At 61.4% G+C, this 18,536-nt stretch overlaps 4 protein-coding genes across 6 annotated transcripts; 1 reads left to right on the plus strand and 3 right to left on the minus strand.

The window, feature by feature from the left end:
* Nucleotides 1–1,083: 1,083 nt before the first annotated feature.
* Nucleotides 1,084–7,247, minus strand: CHMP1A (charged multivesicular body protein 1A). The gene is made up of 7 exons (XM_064160157.1): nt 6,978–7,247; nt 6,786–6,805; nt 6,214–6,291; nt 5,389–5,535; nt 4,853–4,981; nt 3,650–3,837; nt 1,084–2,905 (listed from the first exon to the last, which is right to left on the minus strand). Exons 1-7 carry the CDS (start codon nt 6,982–6,984, stop codon nt 2,884–2,886), a joined length of 591 nt encoding a protein of 196 aa, XP_064016227.1. The 5' UTR covers nt 6,985–7,247; the 3' UTR covers nt 1,084–2,883.
* A 31-nt stretch (nt 7,248–7,278) lies between these two features.
* On the plus strand, nt 7,279–11,125 carry CDK10 (cyclin dependent kinase 10). The gene is made up of 13 exons (XM_064160156.1): nt 7,279–7,433; nt 7,932–8,004; nt 8,086–8,157; nt 8,243–8,345; nt 8,477–8,558; nt 8,900–8,967; nt 9,294–9,346; nt 9,427–9,496; nt 9,613–9,672; nt 9,766–9,889; nt 9,974–10,113; nt 10,571–10,623; nt 10,694–11,125. The coding sequence occupies exons 1-13, from the start codon at nt 7,338–7,340 to the stop codon at nt 10,795–10,797; spliced, it is 1,098 nt and encodes a 365-aa protein (XP_064016226.1). The 5' UTR covers nt 7,279–7,337; the 3' UTR covers nt 10,798–11,125.
* Nucleotides 11,126–11,560: 435 nt separating this feature from the next.
* Nucleotides 11,561–13,661, minus strand: SPATA2L (spermatogenesis associated 2 like). Its single transcript, XM_064159755.1, has 3 exons — nt 13,511–13,661; nt 12,610–12,911; nt 11,561–12,376 (listed from the first exon to the last, which is right to left on the minus strand). The coding sequence occupies exons 1-3, from the start codon at nt 13,659–13,661 to the stop codon at nt 11,561–11,563; spliced, it is 1,269 nt and encodes a 422-aa protein (XP_064015825.1).
* VPS9D1 (VPS9 domain containing 1) lies at nt 12,847–18,519 on the minus strand. Of its 3 annotated transcripts, none has more exons than XM_064160148.1 (16): nt 18,303–18,517; nt 17,901–17,979; nt 17,704–17,796; nt 17,429–17,591; nt 17,174–17,288; nt 16,956–17,018; nt 16,746–16,798; nt 16,575–16,662; nt 16,155–16,240; nt 15,585–16,072; nt 15,280–15,409; nt 15,006–15,199; nt 14,829–14,910; nt 14,140–14,244; nt 13,735–13,851; nt 12,847–12,928 (listed from the first exon to the last, which is right to left on the minus strand). In XM_064160148.1, the coding sequence occupies exons 1-15, from the start codon at nt 18,420–18,422 to the stop codon at nt 13,776–13,778; spliced, it is 1,935 nt and encodes a 644-aa protein (XP_064016218.1). In that variant the 5' UTR covers nt 18,423–18,517; the 3' UTR covers nt 12,847–12,928; nt 13,735–13,775. The 3 variants fall into 3 exon arrangements, with proteins under 3 accessions (XP_064016218.1, XP_064016219.1, XP_064016220.1); XM_064160149.1 differs by having other exon boundaries at nt 17,174–17,285; nt 18,303–18,515; XM_064160150.1 differs by lacking the exons at nt 12,847–12,928; nt 13,735–13,851; nt 14,140–14,244 and adding an exon at nt 14,260–14,342 and having other exon boundaries at nt 18,303–18,519.
* Nucleotides 18,520–18,536: the final 17 nt, after the last annotated feature.

Raw genomic sequence — 18,536 nt, forward strand, 5'->3', positions numbered from 1 at the left:
TGCTGTCTACAGCTACTTGAAGGGAGGCTGTAGCCAGGTGGAGTTGGTCTCTTCTCCCAGGCAACCAGCAACAGAACAAGGGGACAGAGTCTCAAGTTGTGCCAGGGGAGGTCTAGGCTGGATGTTAGGAGGAAGTTCTTCACAGAGAGAGTGATTGGCATTGGAATGGGCTGCCCAGGGAGGTGGAGTCGCTGTCCCTGCAGGTGTTCAAAATACTGGATGAGGCACTTCATGCCAGGGTCTAGTTGGCTGGCCAGGGCTGGGTGCTAGGTTGGACTGGATGAGCTTGGAGGTGTCTTCCAACCTGGTTGATTCTATGATAGGGATGAGTATGGGAAGAAGAGCTGGGTGGTGATGGGCACAGGGCAAGGGACAGGTACAGAAAGAAGAGACAGGCACACCAAGATGGGCACAGGGAAAGGGATGGAGAAGAGACCTGCATGGAAAGCAGGTGAGTACACAGAGACCTGCATGGGGAGAAAACAGCACAAGGAAAGGGACAATTGTGGTACTCACCTGGATGGCCACCACCCCCAGTGGTGAAGCTGCTGTCAGCAGGTGCCAGCTGGCGTGAAAATCACCTGGGCTCACCCCATGGGGTTACAAGGTGGGGATCTCCCCAAGCATGCCAGGGAAAGGGTCAGAGAAGAGCACAATGAACTGGGCAGCCAAAAAAAAACACACTGGAGAAAAGAACTGGACTGGAGAGGTCTGCCCTTGCTGCACCAGAGCTGTGGCAGCCTCTGCTCACCCCAGTTGCCCCCGGCTCAGCTATATGAAGGTCCCTGTGGGGGAGGTGAGAGGGATTCCTCTCTCACCCCTAAAAGTGATGACCCCAGCAGCACACAGCTCTTTCGGTGACCACTTTCCTTACCCTGGGTGAGATGAGGCAGGACCAGAACCAGCCTCTTCCTCCTCTACACCTCAAACCTCTGCCACAGGGGGGTGTCCTTTGTGCCAGGCAGGGGCCAGGGCACAGCGATCACATTGTGTCACAGGGAGAGGGGTCCACAGAATCCTTGCAACTTCACCTCAGACCCCACCAACCTCACCTCGGGCCTCCCCCATGCACCACGATGGATGTTCAGGGCTTGATTGTTTATTTAAAACAGCAGAAAGAGGGCTGGGGGGAGAAAGGGGAAAGGCAAACCAGACAAGCTTTTAAAAAAGACAGAAATGAAACCACAGAGAAACACTACAGTGGAGAGGGAGCTTTCCCAGCCCAGGGGCTCCCCAGGCCACAGGCTGTGTCCCAGGCCCCCAGCCCAAGGATGGCACCCATGCCAGGGAGCAGGACCCAGCGACCCTGGCACAAAACTCCTGCTTTCTGGCGAGGTGGCACAAGATCCACCGCTCCACCACACACAGAGGGTTTGTAGCCCAAAGCCTCCTCCTCCTCCTGGGGAAGGAGGCTCTGTTGGCCACACACTGCCAAGGCCACTCAACTCAGGAAAAGTCACCCAAACAGGGAAAAATGTTGGTGGAGTGTGCTGGGGACATGAGCCCTGCCCCTCCTCGGGGAACACCAGCCAGCAGCGGGGGCGGGGTGCAGCTGCCTCCCCTCTCCCAGTGCTTCCCTCCCCTCCTGGCAGCACAGACAGAAGCAGCTGCACAGGACCTGAAATTCCCTTTAAGAGTGATAAACTGGACCATCTGCCACACCTGGCACAGCTCAGCGCTGGCCCTGGCCCTCGTTTACAGCCTGCGGAGGGGAGGTTAAAGTTCCTCCTCCAGACAGCCAAAGGAAATGGCTTTTCCTTCCTGGCGAGATTCCAGAGCTTCCCGTCAGCCCAGCACCTCCAGCTTCTCATCAGTTCAGAATCTCGGTGGCCTGGGAGCCACAGGGTACAGAAAACTTCGGCCCCAGGAGACAGGGCCAAGGGATAAGCAGCCAGGCTTTGGGAGTAGAGGGGACAGAAGCAGCCCCTGTGCTCATCCATCCAGGTCACACAGCACGGAGGAGGCACAGGGCACAGCAGCAGACATGGAGGGGATGAGCCACGGCCACATGCGCAGGGTGGGCGAGATTCACCGTCACAGCCTCCCAGCTGTGGGGACATTTAGGGACGAGGCTGTGGCCACCACAGCTGCTGCTGCAGCCCTGCTCTCAGCTGCTGGATGTGGGGCAGGGAATGGTCCAAGTGGGAGGTCAGGGCCTGGATAACCATTTCCAGCCGGCAGCTGGAGACAGGGATCCAGACAGATGCAGTGGGGCAGGGATGAGCGTTTCAAAGGTCACTTTGTGGCGCAGGGAGCTTTGGCAGGGCAGGACAAGGAGCTGGAGATCCATGAGGTGAAGCCTGCAAATGCTACCCAGTTCCAGCTTGGGAAGGCATGCCACCACATCACCTCCCCTTCCTGAAAGGCACAAACCTCCCCAGAAACACCCTGGCCAGGTAAACACTTCCCAAGAAGCTGCAGGGATCTCCCTGCTCCTTGCAAACAGCTCCTTGCTGTGGGCCTCAGAGACATGGCCTCGAACAGCTAACAACAGGAGTGTGCCACCCACAGAGGGGAGCACCCCAGGAGACACCCCCAACCCGCCTCCAGAAGGGTTCCTTCAGTGTTAAATCAGTAGCAGGACGTTGCCAGGAACCAGCAGCAAGTCTCAAACGAAAAACACCCCGAAAATCAGAAGTGGCAAAGCGCTCCTGCAGCCCAGAGAGGCTCAGAACCATCCCCTCAGAGCCAGGATCGCTGCACCTGTGGCACCCTCACAGCCCAAAAGAAGAGTCCAAACACAGGCAGGGCTGGGGACGTGCTGCTGGAGGACTGGTGGGTCAGAACAAGCACGATGCAGTGGTGGGGAAGGAGTCCAGTTCCTCTACCCCACAGGCTGTACCACCGGTGCAGGGCAGCAGTCCACAGGGGTGACAGGAGAGCTTAATTCCTCAAGGCAGCCAACCTGGAAGGGAGAGCAGGAGGAGGAGGAAGCAATGTGAGGGCAGCAGGAAACGGCTGTGGCTCAGAAAAACTCTTCATCTGGCGTGTGTGGAAGGAATATCTCTGCCCAGGGACCTCCTTCCTGCAGCAGAGGTGCAGGAAATCCTGCCCTGGAGCACAGAGCCACAACTGCCTGAGTTTAACTGGAAGCATCTGGTATCAACCTAGGCGAGATACTGCAGAGAAGAGCTTCCTGGCTTGCTGCTGCAGCTCACCTGGGCCCTTTCCCAGAGCTGTCTCCAGCTCCCAGGGCAGCATTTCACAGCCCAGGAACCATACACAGGATTCTGCATCCCAAAAACTATCTCCAAATGGACCCTGGTGGTGGTTGCCCAGGGAGGGACTGAGAAGAGGAAGCTATCAGCTCCTCCTGGGGCAGTTCCAGGGAAACAGCCTGTTCTCAGAGCTGTTTGAAGGTCAGTTCCAAGCATTCCCAGAGCAGCAGCAGCTGTGTGAGGGTAAGCACAGAGCAGGGGGGAAGCCTACTCTGCACCTCAATGGGCTGAGTGCCAAAAGCCACCCCCATCCCCAGGCCACCCTGCCTCACTAAGCAGGGTACCACAGGGACTGCCAGGCTCTGAAATGAGGGAGGGGGCCCAGCAGCCACCCGGGATGGACTAAACCACTCCTGTCATACTGGTGAGGAGTCACTGGGAAGGGTCCAAGCGGCCTGCACAGGAGGCCAAGGGCGCAGGAGGGGACAAACCTCCGGGACAGTTGGTCCTCCTGGGTGCGGACGGAGCTCTCCCCCACGGCAGAGGCCCCCTCGGGCAGCTGGTTGAGCTGGTCCATGATCTCCAGGCCATTCTCCTCGGCGATCTGGACGATGAGGCTGTCCACCTGCTCCTGCGGTGTAGTCAGCGTGGTAGCAGAGCTCATGGAGTCCTCCATCACCTGTGACAGAGGCAGCTTGTTAGCCTGCACAACCAGCAAAGCCAGTCCAGCTCCCCCCTAAAGCCAGCTGCAGACTCCACATCACCACCAGCCTCCTCAGCCAGGCCTGCAGAGGATGGGGATCAGCAGCAGTGTGGCCAGCAGGACCTGAACAGGGATTGTCCCCTTGTGCTAGGCACTGCTGAGGCCACACCGTGAATACTGGGTGCCCCTCACTCCAAGAGGGACACTAGGTGCCCTGGTTTTGGGCCCCCCACTCCAAGATGGACATTGAGATGTTGGAGAAGAGTAACAAAGCTGGTGAAGGGTTTCATATGCAAGTCTTGTAGGGAGCAGCTGGGCTTGTTCAGCCTGGAGAAAAGGAGGTGGAGGAGAGACCTTCTGGCTCTCTACAGCTCCCTGAAAGGAGGCTGGAGCCAGGCAAGGGTTGGTCTCTCCTCTCAGGGAACAAGCAATAGAACAAGAGGAAATAGCCTCAAGTTGCACCAGGGGAGGCTTAAGTTGGACATGAAAAACAACTTTTTCCCTTTGAGGGTTGCCAAGTCCTGGCCCAGGCTGCCCAGGACAGTGGTGGAGCCCCCATCCATGGAGAAGTTTCAGAGCCATGTGGATATGGTGCTGAGGGGCTTGTTTTAGTGGTGACCTGGCAGTACTGGGTGTATGATTTGATCTGATGATCTTAAAGATCCCTTCTAACCACAACAACTCTCTGATTCTCTAAGGTCTGATTCTGCCACAGCTTCCCTGATGAACACCTTGCACAGGGCCAACCACTCTCCCTTTTCTCATCTGCTGCATTCGCCTCCTGGCAAGACAAACTCCTTCATAGTCAGACAGCAAAGATTCATCTTCTCCAACATTCCTCCTGTCCCTCAAACACAGAGGAACAGAACTGTGTGAACAGCTGTGGGGATTCTCCATACCAGAGGAACAGAAGCTGCTGCAGTTCAAGCTACAGCTGGCACCTGAGAGTGACAGTTCACAGAGACCAGACCCCTCTGGAACCAGCACTCACCGACGTATGAACGTCCAGATTCTGAACCTGCTGCTCGAACTTATCCATCACCGCAGACACCTTCTGCAGGTCCATTGAGCTCAGAGCCTTGTCCAAGGCCTTCGTCACCTGAGCCATGTTTTTCGTCACCTGCAAGAGAAGATTTGCTTCAGGGATGGTCCCCAAAACCGAAGTAGATCACTGCTGAGAGGAAAACCTGTGCTAGCAACAGAGAAACCAGCACTGCTGATGCTCTTCTGGTGCTCACAGCAGTGCTACCAGGTGCTGCAGCCAGCTTTCCACAGGCTCAGGTGGGCTGCCACAATGTCGCTGCTGAAGGAAAGCAGAAGCAATGTGACAGGCCCCACCAGGACCACCCCCAAATGGGCTCTTTCAAGGCTGAACCGGATTGAGAGGGTCTGAACTACCTTCGAGGCTTAGTGAGACCCTTTCTGGGGACAGGGAAGTCCAAGGCAGTTCAGGCAGCGAGAGGAAAGAGCCAACCTTTGCTTTCAGCCGGGCACAGGCACATCTCCAAGCCACGCAGAGGCTCTTACCCCCTTCATGGTCACCGCTGTCTGGACCTTGGAGGCCACGGCGTCGACGCGGGAGGCCATGCGGAGCCAGTTGAGGCCCTCGTTCTTCTTGCGGATGGCATTCTCCGCGTAGACACGCGCGCACTCCACGTTCTTCTGCTGCAGAGCCTGCGGGGCAAGGGCAGCTGCTGGCACACACCGCCGCCGAACCACTGCCTCAGGCTGGAAGGCACCTCAAGGACCACCCAGCTCCAACCTCCTGCCATAGGCAGGGACACCTCCCACTAGAACAGGTTGCTCAAGGCCTCATCCAACCTGGCCTTAAACACCTCCACAGAGGAAGCAGCCACAGCCTGCCTGGGCAACCTGTGCCAGTGTCTCGCCACCCTCACTGTAAAGAGCTTCTTCCTAACATCTAGTCTGAATCTCCCTTCTTCAAGTTTAAACCCATTACCCCTCATCCTGTCGTTACAACACCTTGTAAATAGTCCTCCCCAGCCTTCCTGTAGGTCCCCTTCAGATACTGGAAGACCACTGTAGGTCTCCTCACAGCCTTCTCTTCTCCAGGCTAATTCTCTGCTGGTTCACCACGGGCTGGCAAAACAGTGCACTCCCTTCCTGCCTGACAAGTTTCTATCAGGAAGCAGCTCCTCCTGAGACCCCTGGGCAGGCAGTAAATCCTTCCTGGTGTCGCACAGACTGTCCACATCCACCCCAGGGCTGAGAGCAGCCTCAAATCACTCAGAGGAGCCTGCTCCTCCCCTCGGCCCTTGGTGGAACACGGCAGGAATGAGGATTGCCAGCTGCCTGACGTGAGGCCTGAGGGCAGGGCCAGCTCCCACCCACCTTTTTGACTTTGGCTTGCTCGGCCTTAGAGTCCTTCTCAGCTTTTTTAGAGAGTTTCTCCAGCTGCTTTGCTGTGAACTGTGGAGAAAGCATCGGGTTAGTGCTGGGGTACGGTGGGACAGGGCCGAGGACTGCGAGGAGCAGAGCCACAGCTGCCTCTCCCACCCAGCCACACTGGCCGTGGCTGCTCCAAATCTCCGGCTACAGGGAGGCAGACCCCCTCCGTGACCCAGAGGCTTCCAGAGCACCCCGATACTCCGCGGCGTCCGTTCTTCCTGCTTCCTGGATGGGAAACGGCAGCCACGAAGGACAAACCCGGCTAGCGAGCTCCCTCTTCCCGCAGCCGCCAGCATCGGCGGAGCTCCCGGGGCACCCCGTTCGCCACCGAGAAGGTGGATCAGCACAGGGCCTCCTTCCGTGACGGGGCCACGGTAAGAGAAGCCCCAACGAGCAGTGAGTCAGCGGGTAGAACGGTGCCCGGGTGCCTCCCGGTGAGGTGTACGCCATCACTGGCCCGCCGGGACCGGAGATAGGTGACGGAGAGCAGGCAGAAAGCCTGCCAGGAGCCTCACCTTCAGCTGGAAGAGCGTGTCTGCAAGGGAAGGGAAACGGAGCGTCACACGCAGCGCACCGGGGCCAGGACTAGAGACCACGGCCTAGTCCCGGGCTCCAGCTCCCGACCCTCGCCCATCAGGGCAAACTCCTGCCCGCACAAACGAAACCCGACACGACAAAGTCCCCGTTACCGCCCCACCGACCCTTACCGTCCATCCTGCCCCGCCAGCGCTTCCGGGTCCTGCCGCCGCCGCTTCCGGGGTGCCCCCGGGCGGAGAGGGGAGCGCGGGCGGGGCGGGGTCACGTGGGTAGCGCGGGGGCGGGGACATGCAAACCGAGGGCGGAGTCACCGCGCGGGGCGGGGCCACGCTCAGTGCGGTGCCGCCAGGGAACGAGATGGGTGCGGGGTTGGGCAGGGACGGGGTCGTTGCGGTGTGCTCCGGTGCGACACCGGCCGGGCCCGCAGCCGAGCCCAAGGGCCGCTGGCAGGGGCCGCTGCGGCGGGGCGGGGCCTGGCGTGCAGCGTCACGGCGCAGGGCGGGCGCGTCCCGGTGCGCGTGCGTCCCGCCATGGCGGAGGGCGGCTCTGGCGACGGGGAGCTGGAGCCGCTGCGCCTTCGGAGGCTGCGGGGAGAGGGCTTCTTCGAGGTGCCGGCGGCAGACCGGGTGAGGGCCCTGAGGCGGGCAGAGGATCCCGGAGAGGCTTCAAGGCCTTTGTTTGTCCGCGGCACGGCGCCCCTTGGCTGCCGCAGTTCGCCCTGGGCGGTTTGCTGCCGCAGTTCCATCTGGCTGCGGCGGTCTCGGAGTGTGGAGAGAGGGAGGGAGCGGCGCCGCCTGTGCTGCCCGCAGGCCTGCCGGCAGGGAGCGACCTCTGCAGGGGACGGGGAGGCAGCTCAGCTCGGGCACGCTTACGAGGATAGCGAGTTGAGGCGGGGGGGGCCGGAGGAGCCGCCTCGGTCCCGGCCGCTGCCTGAGCCGATGCCCCGCAGCGTTCTAGGGGTGGTGATTTGCTCTGTAGGCAGCAGCGTGGCGCCACGGCCAGCGCGGTGAGAGGGAGGGTGTGGGTTAAGCCGTTGATCTGTCACCGAGGTCATGTGGAAAGCTGATGAGAGACTTCCAAGGGCTATCCTGGAGCTCACCTGTGATGTGGCTCTTTGGTTCCAGCTGGGAAAATGCCGGAGCGTGAAGGAGTTCGAGAAGCTGAATCGGATTGGAGAGGGCACTTACGGCATAGTGTGTAAGTGTGCTGGCTGCGCGGCCTGGGGCAGAGCCGCTTTGTCTCCCGGTGCTGAGCATGTGGCCTCTGCTGCTTTTGCAGACCGGGCCCGGGACACTGTGACAGATGAGACTGTAGCGCTGAAGAAGGTGCGGATGGATAACGAGAAAGATGGTAATGGAGGAGGCTCCATGGTAGGTGTGAGTGTCCTGGGGCCCTGCTCGAGGCGGTGGTGCAGCATGGCCATTGCTTTCTGCAGGGATGCCCATCAGCAGCCTACGGGAGATCACCCTGCTCCTGCAGCTCCGGCACCCCAACATCGTGGAGCTGAAGGAGGTGGTTGTAGGGAACCATCTGGAGAGGTGAGAGTTCCTGCTCCATTCTCCCCTTTCCCTTTCAGACCCTTCTTGGGTCCCTGAGTGGCACAGCCCTGTGCTGGGACACAGGGGAGCTGTCTCGTGGGAGGCTTCTGACTATATTTTGTTTACAACAGCATTTTCTTAGTGATGGGCTACTGTGAGCAGGACCTGGCCAGCCTTCTTGAGAACATGCAGACACCCTTTTCAGAGGCTCAGGTAAAAGTTGGGCTAAGCTTCAGGTGCATCACCCCCAAAGAGCTGTTGTCACTGGACCTTCAGCAGGGCTGGACAGCACCACTAGGGAGCCTGGGCTGAGATGGTTCTCACAGAACACTCCAGAGACTTTCCAGGCTGAGTTTGGAGCTGTAGCAAACTGGAAGGGAAACAGCTGGGGAAAAAAAAAAAAAACAAAACCTTGCTCCAGCCAGCCTGGGACCTGAGCTGAGTTGGGAAGATATGGGGTAGTGATTCTGCAGAGCAGTGACGAACAAGACAGACCACAGTAGATTTTCCTGGCTGGTGCTGCTGTCTCAGAGATGGTATCTCTATGTCTCCAGGTAAAGTGTATCATTCTACAAGTCCTCAAGGGCCTGCAGTACCTCCACGAGAACTACATCATCCACAGGTGGGAGCAGCAGGATGGACATGGTGGGAAGGAGGATGAGGGGAGAAGGGGCTGACAGGAGGGTGCTGAGCCCTTGCGCTACCACATCTGCACCTTGGGAGCAAGCAGCAGCATGTGGAGCTGCTCTGGGTGGGGGTTTGGTGTGAACTGGGTGTCTCTGGAAGCATTGGCAGGGCAGAGGGGCCATTGAATTGATGAGATTTGCTTCTTCTCATAGTGGCTCAGTTCTGGGGCTCTGCTGCTGCTTGAGAGGCATGGGGAAGGGCGAGTGCATGAGAAGCTGTGCCTGGAGGATGGTGCTGACCAGCAACTTTGTTCTCTGGCAGGGATCTGAAGGTGTCCAACCTGCTCATGACTGACAAAGGCTGCGTGAAGATTGGTGAGCTGCCAGTTTGGCTCCTGTGACACTGTTGGAGGGAGGAGCTTTGTCCCCCTCCTCATTTTTAGTCTCTGTTGCAGCTGACTTCGGGCTGGCACGCACCTATGGGATGCCACCGAAGCCAATGACCCCCAAAGTCGTCACACTCTGGTGAGAGGTTGGCACTTGGGGAGGGCTGTGCTGACTTAGGGTGACACAAGAGAGTCCTTACAGCGCATTGAGGGCTCTGGCATGGTCCCCTTGAGATGCTGCTGTCCCCTGCACAGGTACCGAGCACCTGAGCTGCTGCTGGGGATGACAACGCAGACCACCAGCATTGATATGTGGTATGTGGAGGGCAGAAGGGGACCTGGTGGAAGCTGCAGGCCCACAGAAGAGTGTCAGTGGAGATGTGTCTCTTATTGACTCTTACTCCTCAGGGCTGCAGGCTGCATCCTCGCAGAGCTGCTGGCACATAAGCCACTGCTGCCAGGCACCTCCGAGATCCACCAGATCGACCTCATCGTGCAGCTCCTGGGAACACCCAATGAGAACATCTGGCCCGTGAGTGGTCGCCTGCTCCCTGCCTGTCCTCTGCTTTTCCTGCCTGCTCTCCTCTCCCTGCTCCTCATGCTCCGACTCCCACAGGGTTTCTCCAAGCTGCCCCTGGCCAGTCAGTACACACTGCGGAAGCAGCCCTACAACAACCTCAAGCACAAGTTTCCCTGGCTGTCAGAGGCTGGGCTGCGGCTCCTCCACTTCCTCTTCATGTATGATCCCAAGAAGAGGTAAGAGATGTGGGCAGCACAGGGAGAAACCTGGGCTTGTTCAGCCTGGAGGAAAGCAAGCTGAGGGAAGACTTTCTGTTTCCCTACAACTCCTTGAAAGGAGGTTGAAGCCAGGTGGGGACTCTGGCTTCTCCCAAGGAACCAGACATGGGGAAGTGGCCCCAGGTTGCCCCAGAGGAGGTTTAGATTGGCTGGGAGGAACAATTTCTTCCCCTTGAAAGTCGTCAAGGCCTTGCCCAAGGCAGTGGTGGAATTCCTATCCCTAGAGGGATTTCAGAGCTGTGGAGATACAGTGCTGAGGGACATGGTTTAGTGGTGATCTGGCAGTGCAGGATTAGCAGTTGGATTTGATCTTAAAGGTCTTTTCCAATCAAAGCCTGCCCACAGAGCAGAGCTGCCTCCATCACAGCTGTTCCCAGAGCTGGGAGTTACTTATCACATCCCTTCATCCCCACAGGGCAACAGCAAAGGACAGCCTGGAGAGCTCCTACTTCAAGGAGAAGCCCCTGCGTGAGTATCTCCCAGACTGGGGTGGGGCTGGGGCACTCTGAGCCCTACTGACTCCTCCTCTACCCCTCAGCCTGCGAGCCAGAGCTGATGCCCACCTTCCCACACCACCGAAACAAGCGGGCAGCCAGCAGCAGCACAGGCACAGAGAGCCAGGCGAAGCGCAGCAAGCCCTGAGCCCCATCCCAATGGGGACAGCATGGCACATGGGATGGATTTTCTCAGCCAAGCAGTGCCACAAGCTCCATCCCTTCCCGGGACAGCTCCTGGACTCAGTTCACTGGTACTGAGACGAGAGAGGGGCACTGCCACCCAACCCCTTCTACACATCTGCCCCAGAACTGGGCAGGCTCCACCCTGGGCTGGGTGAGCGCAGCTGCACTGGCAGGTGGGAGGAGAAGTGGGGTCCAAGAATCACCATAGGGTGCTGGCAGGGCCAGCCCTGTACCTTGGGGACCCTGGTAACCCTGACTTTGCTGTCAATAAAAAGCATTTGCCAGCAGCAGTGGTGGAGGTGTGGAGTTGTGAATCACCTCACCCGTGGCTGTAGGTGGGGTGGATGAAGCCACAGCCTTGCTCTGCCTCCCTTGTGCTGCGTGTCCAGCCCCAGGGATGAGGAAATCTGAGGGATGAGGACACCCCTGTAACTATGACATCCCCCAGGCTTTGCCTTTCTAAAGCAGGGTCCAGCCCCACTCTCCTGGGAGCCAGAGCTGCTCTCACAGGATGACATGACATGAAGTGATGCTGCAGCCCCCTCCCTTTCCTGGATCACACTCTGCTCCCCCTTTCATCAGGACAGGATGAGACCACACCATGAGGCAGCCATGCTTTACTGGGATGGACCAAGCTGGTTACAGTGGTATTGCCAGGGCTGGAGCGAGTTGGGTGTCCCTCAGGTTGCTTGGCGGCTACTCCCATCCCCTACTAGCCACTCATGCTAGGACCAGGGTCCAGAGCTGTCAGCCAGCAGCATGTCCACCTCTGTCCGCTGCAGCCAGAGCCGTTGCTGACGCTCGCTGCACAGCTCCTGCCCGCGGTGCCGGCTGCGGCACGCCAGCCCAGCTGCACAGGTGCCGGCGTGGAGCTGCTGGCAGGTAATGCAGCAGTAGGATGGCAGCGTGCCCCGCTGCAGGCAGGAGTGCAGCTGGTAGCAGGGTAGCTCAGGGGCTTCCTGGGGGATAGCAGTGGGTGAATCCTGGGCTTCTCCCAGCATTTGGCAGCCTCTGTTGGCTCCCCCAAGCTCCTGTTCCAGGTAGAAATGCAAAGTGGAGTCCAGTCTGGGGCTGTCCGTGGAGGTTCCACATGCACGCTGGTCCCAGCCCCCAGGGTCCCTCCATGGTGCGGGGGAGGCTGCATCCTCTCCCCCAGCATCGTCTGGACCAGTTGGCATCTCCTGGTAGAGATCCAAACTGTCATCACCAGAGTCAGCTCCTGCCTCTGTCTGTGTCCCCATCTGCTGCAGCATCTCCACGCAGGCCTCCACGTTCCCAGCCAGCCGGCGTGCCTCCAGCACCTCCCTGGCACAGGGCCTGTGTGGGCACAGCTGAGCCATCACCTCTGCCAGGATCTCGCACTCCAGCCGACAAGCCAAGAAGCCACAGGCGGCAGCGAGCAGCTCGGGCCCGGGGCGAGGCCGGCAGACGGTCAGGCAGTGCTGGTCCCGCCGTTCATAGCCCAGCCGGCCAAAGCTCCGCAGCAGGTCGGCTTCCGGCAGCACTGGGCGCAGGGAGTGCACGTAGGTGCCAGAGAAGGTCTGCAAGAGATAAGGAATTATGGAATGGTTTAGGATGAAAGAGGCAGGTCCATGTTACTCTTACGCTGAAGACCCCACAGCTGGACCCAGCACTGCAGGTGGGGTCTCAGCAGAGCAGAAGAGAATCTCCTCCCTACACCTGCTTCCACAATGCTGGGGAGCAGCCCAGGACACAGCTCTAAGTGCAATTCATGTCCAGGGCCACCTCGCTGCCACCACCAGTGTGTCCTCACCTGGACAGTGCAGAACTCCTTCCGCCAGGGGAAGAGGTAGAGGTTGACAGCTGCCCTTTCCAGCAGCTGGAAGGCTGCAGCCAGGCCCTGCAGTGCCAGCTCTGGGTCTGGGTGGCCCTGCAGCCCATGGGCCACCATGGTGGGGCCGTCCTCCTGCAGGGCCTCCAGCACTGCCGGCTCCCGCCGCAGCCGCTGCCGCAACTGCTCGCTCAGAGAGGGGGTGGGGCTGGTCCCAGCATGTCCTCGATGGAATTCCTGCTCCAGGCAGCGCTGGTACTCCTGCCTGTACTCCCGCTGAAGTGCTGAGCCCGCACACATCCTGGGGAACAGCAACATCAGCACACGGATCCTTCCCCTGCCCCTCACCAAGGCTCCAACAGCGGGACCCCCGAGGCCTTTCTGGCCGCGGTTCTCCCCACTCCCATGTTTCTCCACCCATTTCCCTTGGTGGTCACCCCTGCCATGATTCCCCGGACCCAGCTCCCCTCCCAGTCCGTCCCCAGGGCCCAGCTCCCCGTCCAGTCCATCGTGACCATCTGTCACTCCTCGACCAACGCCGTCCCCCTCGCCTCCCCCACCATGCTCCCCCGCCCCGCTTCCCCACAATCACACTGCCCCTGGACCCGGGCACTCCAGGCTCCCACTCCGCCATGCTTCCTCTGGGACTGGTTCCCTCTGTCCCTCTCCCGTCCCCGCTCTCCCGGGCCCGGTTATCCCAGGTATCCCACCCCCCTCCGCTTCTCCCTTGTCGTACCCCCTATTTCTGCCCTGGGTCCTCTTTGTCCCACTCCCTTCATGCTCTCCTGGGTCCAGTTCCCTTTGTCGCCCCCGCTCCCACCCCTGCTCTCTCAGGCCTGGCTGGCCCCGGTGTTCCCCGGTCCCTGCTTCCCTGTCCCGGTACCCCGCTCCCGTTCGTCGCCCCTCCACCTGCCGGCCCCGCGCTTCGCTTCCGCTTCCATCGCCACGCCCATGGCAGTGACATCATTGGAATGGGCGGGGCTACCACTGCGCCCACAGCGCCCCCCAAAGGACAGGGAGGGAGTAGCGGCCATGCGGGGCAGCAGGACCCCGCCGCACGCCCGGCAAGGGCCTGCCCCACCGGGATACTCGGGCCCGGGACAACACCTGGCTGTGGGCGGCAAGAGGGTCCCCCCGGAGGCACCTCCTCACTGCAGGGACTCCACGTAGGACAGCGCGCTCTGCAGGGACGTCAGGCAGTACCCCTCCTCCCCAATCAGATACCTGCCACACACCAGCAGCATGGCTGGGGCACCACCGCGGCCAGCGTACCAGCATCGTGATGTCACGGCCAGGACACCGTCACCACAGGATACTGCCTTGGCCACTGCATCACTGCCAGGATATCATCATGGCCAAGACACCACCAGAGCCACGCCATCATGCCTGGGACAACACCACCCTGCACCCACAGAAACTGCTGCTCCCACCCTTACTCCTTCCCCAGCCCTGTCCTGGGAGGAGTGACGATGCTCCCACCCATGGGTGCCTGAATTGACCCCCAGTGCCTACCCCTCATGGATGAACTCCTCCAGGGCAGCGCACTCGGACAGCAGCTGGGGCAGCCCTGTCTGTAGCACCACGTAGGACAGGATGGGCAGCAGATCGTCCGCCCCACTGCCACCAACAGCAACAGTCAGCAACCACCAACCCCACTGTCTTGCCAGCAACAGGAACCCCCATCCCCAGCACATCAGCACTGGGAACCTTCACCCCTGCTGGCAACAATGATTGTCACTCCCACCACTCCATCAGCAACAGGAACCTCCAGCCCCACCACCCCACCAGCCATGCTGGCAATAGCAACCTGCAACCTCACCAGCAACAGGAAGCACCAGTCCCACCTCTGCTCCAGCAGCAAGAACCACCAGTCCCACCACTTCACCAGCAATGAGAACCTCAGTCCCATCACCACACCATCATGCAATCATCAACCACACTGGCAGTGGTGACCATCAGCCCCACCAGCAAATGCAGCCCCCATCTCCACCACCACACCAGCAATGGGAACCACCAGCTGTGCTGGTCATGGTGACCATCAGCCCCACTAGCAACAGGAAGCTCCAGACCCACCACCCCACCAGTAACAAGAACCAGCAGCCTCAACACCTCCCCAGCAAATGGAACCTCCATTCCCATCCTCCATCCCCACTGCTGCCCCCCAACAACAGAGCCGGCTGCCCCCCATGCCCCACACTCACATGGCGGCCGAGGCAGGGGCCCGGCTGTCCCGGTTGCCGCAGTACTCCTCAGCACACTCGCAGATGCCACGCAAGGCTCGCACTATGGCACAGAGCGGGCGCTCAGAGCCACCCTGCCGCCCGCCTGGGAATCCCCCCGCCTGCCCCAGACCCCAGGCCCCATCCCTAGCCCCACACCAATGCAGTCGAGCTTCCTGCGAGGACAGGTCTCCAGCGGGATGAGGCGCAGGTCGTGCACGGCTGAGCCGTAGGCAGTGCAGCCAGGGGCGGCGGGGAAGAGGCGTGAGGACAGCCCCATGTCAGCCGGCCCAGCGTGCCGGTGCCGCTCCATGCTCCGGGCCAGGGCTGCTTCGCGGGGCCGCTGCACGCTCCTGCAGGCAGGCAGGCAGGCGATGGGTGGAAGGGGAACGGGTCAAGGGGGAACAAGAGGGACATGTGCCATCCCCGGTACCTGTAGAGGGCCAGCAGCGGGGCCCAGAGCGGGGGAAAGAAGGCCTCCTCCAGGCAGGCCAAGCACTGGTCCTTGCCCGCCACGGTGTTGAGCCCCTCGAAGGCCAGCAGCGTCAGGGCCAGCAGCCTGTCTGGGAAGGGATGAGTTATGCAGAATGCTCGTGAGACCCCCAGTCCTTCCCACCCTGCCCCCTGAGGCAGCCCCCCAGGGTGCAGGGCAGCTCCTCCAACCCCTGAGGGTCCAAAGGATGGGGAGACCCCTTGTCGGTCCCTGTGGGCTCCCCAAGGCTCATGGCTGTCCCTCACCAATGGCGTTGTGGATGTCCCTCACGATGCCCTTCAGCAGCTCCAGCAATGCTGTCTCCTGCCCAAGGCCAGCCAGGAGCTCTCCAGGAGCCCAGCCCTCGGGCGATGCCAGGAATCGCTCCAGGTCCTCGAAGGAGCTTTCACGGGGGGCCTGGGGGGCTGCCACCACTGGTGCCGGGCAGCTGCCCTCCACTTGTGGGGTGCTTGGACCAGCGTCAGCGAGGGGCGTGCTGGACAGGCTGTGCCGCAGGGCAGCTGTGCCATGCTCAGGCACTGAGAACATGCAGTGGAGGCTGCGGGAGGCTCGGAGCCTGCGGCCCCCTGGCTCGGTGGGCAACGAGCCCCCCGTGTCCAGTGAGAGGAAGGAGAGGCCGGTGGGGGAGGCGGGGGTGGCATCAGGGGTGCCCCGGCTGACGGCCGGGTACAGACGGGCATACACCGAGCACTGGAGCTGCCGCAGCAGCTGGGCAATGGGGTGCTCAGGGAAGCTGCAACAGAAGGACAAGGTGGGCAGGGGGATGAGGGTTGGACAGGGGACATCAGCAGGGCCCTTTTCCACCCAGGTGGTACCTGAGGAGGCAGGAGAAGAGCCCAGACACCACGGAGAGGTCTGCAGGGCTCTGCTTCAGCCTGGCCTTCCACTGCCTTGGCCAGTCCTAGGGAGAGCCCACAGCCGGTCAGTGAGGAGGGCACAGCACCCTGTCCAAAGGCCCCATAGCATGGCCTCTTGCACTGTGACACAGTGTTCAGCCTCATGGCACAGCATCTTGCTCTGGCAGAGCTGGGGGCATCGTGACATGCTGTCCCATAGCATGGCACCCTGCCCCATGGTATGGCTGCTCACCTCAGGGCCGTGTCCTGCTCCACGGTGCAGTGTCCTCCCACAACAGCACCCGGGGTTTCAAGGCCTCTTGCCCCACAACGAAACACAGCACTCATCCTGCACCCACACCACAGACCTGTTCCCGTGGCACCCATGGATGTACTCACATGGTCCTGCTCATACTCAAGGATGGCAGTATAGAGGGCCCTCTGCTCCTGCTCTTCTGGGGTGAGAGCCACACTGCTGGAGAACCTCCTGGGGAGTCACCAGTCTGGGGTGAGGACCCTGACAGGGTGGTCCTGTGTCTTTAGGGTCCCCACAGTGATACCCTCTCTTACCTGTTGGCAGCCTCCTGCAGTCGCAGCCGTCGCTCCTCCATCTTCCTCTGCAGCTGGATCATGGCAAAGTCAAGGCTCCAGAACCACTGTGGCACCCACGGCCTTGGCACAGCGCCTGCAGCCTGGGGAGCAGGACCAGCCCTTCTCCCACCTCTATCCCCATCACTGGATGAGTTGGCACCCAGACCTCTCCCAGCCCTGCGAGGATACAGTCTCCTCCCGGGCCTTGGCAATCACCAGGTTCTCCATCATCTGCCGCTGCAGCGACAGCGTCTGTGAAGCAGGAGACAGGTTGGGGACACCTGCCCAAAGGCCATGAGTGGTAGGCACAGAGCAGGGTGTCCCCCAGGCACCTAACCCTAGCCCTTTCTCTTCCATGCCTGCCAGCAGCAGTGACCCCCCTCAGCCCGCCAGGGCTCCCAACTTGCCAGGGACGTCTTCTGCAGGGCCTGGCTGGGGTTCAGCCGTGCTACCCGCGCCTCGTAGGCAGCCTTCAGTTTCTGGTTCTGCAGAGAGGCCTCCTCCAGCGGCGTCAGCTCCCTGCTGAGAGCAAGCCCTCAGCACCAGCAGCACGACCCCAGGCCTCCCCACCGGAGCCCTGGCAGCGCAGGAGCCTGGGCACGGCCCCAGCCCGGGGCAGGCGTGGGGCAGAGAGCAGCGCCCCCGGGCCCAAGCCCACGTACTTGCGTGCGCTCTGCGCCTCGGCGGCCTGCAGCTTCTGGAAGATCTCCGGGGGCAGGAAGGGAGAGAGCTTCCCCCCCTCGTCCGAGAAGACTCGGCGGTGCCTGGCAAGGGGAGCAGGGCCCCCGCGGCGCTCCGGCACAGAGGGCTTTGCCTGGGCTTTCCCTGAGGGGAGGGACGGACAGGTCAGCAGCCCCCCAGATGCCACCGGCCTGGTGGAGCCCCTGGGCAGGGGTTCCGGCTCCCCAGGGCAGGGCTCCGCAATCCCCTTGCCCACCTAGTGCCGCTGCGATGGACTTGACTCTCTCCAGGCACTGCTCTGCGAGCTTCAGCATCTTCGGGGTGTCAGAGGTGACTCCCTCGCTGCTCTCTGTGGGGAGGAGACGTGGGACAGGTGCCCACGTTAGCTTCAGCTCATTAGGGCACCGGGACCGGGCACGGGAGGCCGGAGGGATTGCAGGGGTCTTGCCCTACCTGTCCCTGTCGCTGCTGCCTCATCCTGCAGGGCCTGGGCGATGAAGGCGATGCTCTTCAGGTACTCCACGTAAGCCTCCTGCCAGAGACAAGGGGCTGAGCCACAGCCCCCCGGGACAGCGCCAGCCGTGGCATATGTCCAGTGGGGGCCACAGCCCACTGTGGGGGACACCTCCGCCGCCCAGTGAGCCCTACCGACGGGGTCAGGATCGGGCCCTTCCAGGGGATGTCGAGGCTCAGGCGGGGCTGTGACCTGAGGACACCAAGACCCCATAGCCCGCCCGTGGTGGGGGACAACCCCTATAGTCTCGGTGATGCCCCGGGGCTAAGGGGAGGACCAAAGGTGAGACCGGACCCGCGGCTGAGAATTGAAGCCCCGGGGTCACGTCCCGCCCCGCTCACCCGCTGCCGCCCGGCGCTGTCCATCTCCAGAGCTCCGCTCGCCGCCCTCATGGCGGTCTGCAGGGCCCTGCCCGCCCCGGGCCCCCCGGGCCCATCAGCGCCGCCGCTTGCCGCGGCCATGGCTGCCGCCGCCCCCCTCCCCCCAACCCCTCCCGGAACGACACGATCGTAACCGCGTTTCCGGGGGGGAGCGCGGTGAGGGGTGGACCGGCGGCGGGGTCCTCCCGGTCGGCA

This window comes from Pogoniulus pusillus, chromosome 20 (genome assembly GCF_015220805.1).
Source record: "Pogoniulus pusillus isolate bPogPus1 chromosome 20, bPogPus1.pri, whole genome shotgun sequence".
NCBI lineage: Eukaryota > Metazoa > Chordata > Aves > Piciformes > Lybiidae > Pogoniulus > Pogoniulus pusillus.

Bases quoted from the DNA above. Each gene is read 5' to 3' on its own strand.
- CDK10 (XM_064160156.1), top strand. From the start codon at position 7,338: ATGGCGGAGGGCGGCTCTGGCGACGGGGAGCTGGAGCCGCTGCGCCTT. The intron at 8,158-8,242 runs GTAATGGAGGAG...TGCTTTCTGCAG, and splicing joins GATGGATAACGAGAAAGATG to GGATGCCCATCAGCAGCCTA. The intron at 9,673-9,765 runs GTATGTGGAGGG...CTTACTCCTCAG, and splicing joins ACCACCAGCATTGATATGTG to GGCTGCAGGCTGCATCCTCG.
- VPS9D1 (XM_064160148.1), bottom strand. From the start codon at position 18,422: ATGGCCGCGGCAAGCGGCGGCGCTGATGGGCCCGGGGGGCCCGGGGCG. The intron at 16,799-16,955 runs GTATCCTCGCAG...GCCATGATCCAG, and splicing joins CCAAGGCCCGGGAGGAGACT to CTGCAGAGGAAGATGGAGGA. The intron at 13,852-14,139 runs GTAGGCACTGGG...GGTGTGTGGCAG, and splicing joins GAGGAGTTCATCCATGAGGG to GTATCTGATTGGGGAGGAGG.
- CHMP1A (XM_064160157.1), bottom strand. The intron at 6,292-6,785 runs GTGAGGCTCCTG...CTTTCTCCACAG, and splicing joins ACACGCTCTTCCAGCTGAAG to TTCACAGCAAAGCAGCTGGA. The intron at 3,838-4,852 runs GTGAGTGCTGGT...CCTCTGTCACAG, and splicing joins ATCTGGACGTTCATACGTCG to GTGATGGAGGACTCCATGAG.
- SPATA2L (XM_064159755.1), bottom strand. From the start codon at position 13,661: ATGGCCGCTACTCCCTCCCTGTCCTTTGGGGGGCGCTGTGGGCGCAGT. The intron at 12,912-13,510 runs GTACCGGGACAG...GTGCGGGCTCAG, and splicing joins GGGCGACGAACGGGAGCGGG to CACTTCAGCGGGAGTACAGG. The intron at 12,377-12,609 runs GTGAGGACACAC...TATCTCTTGCAG, and splicing joins AGGAGTTCTGCACTGTCCAG to ACCTTCTCTGGCACCTACGT.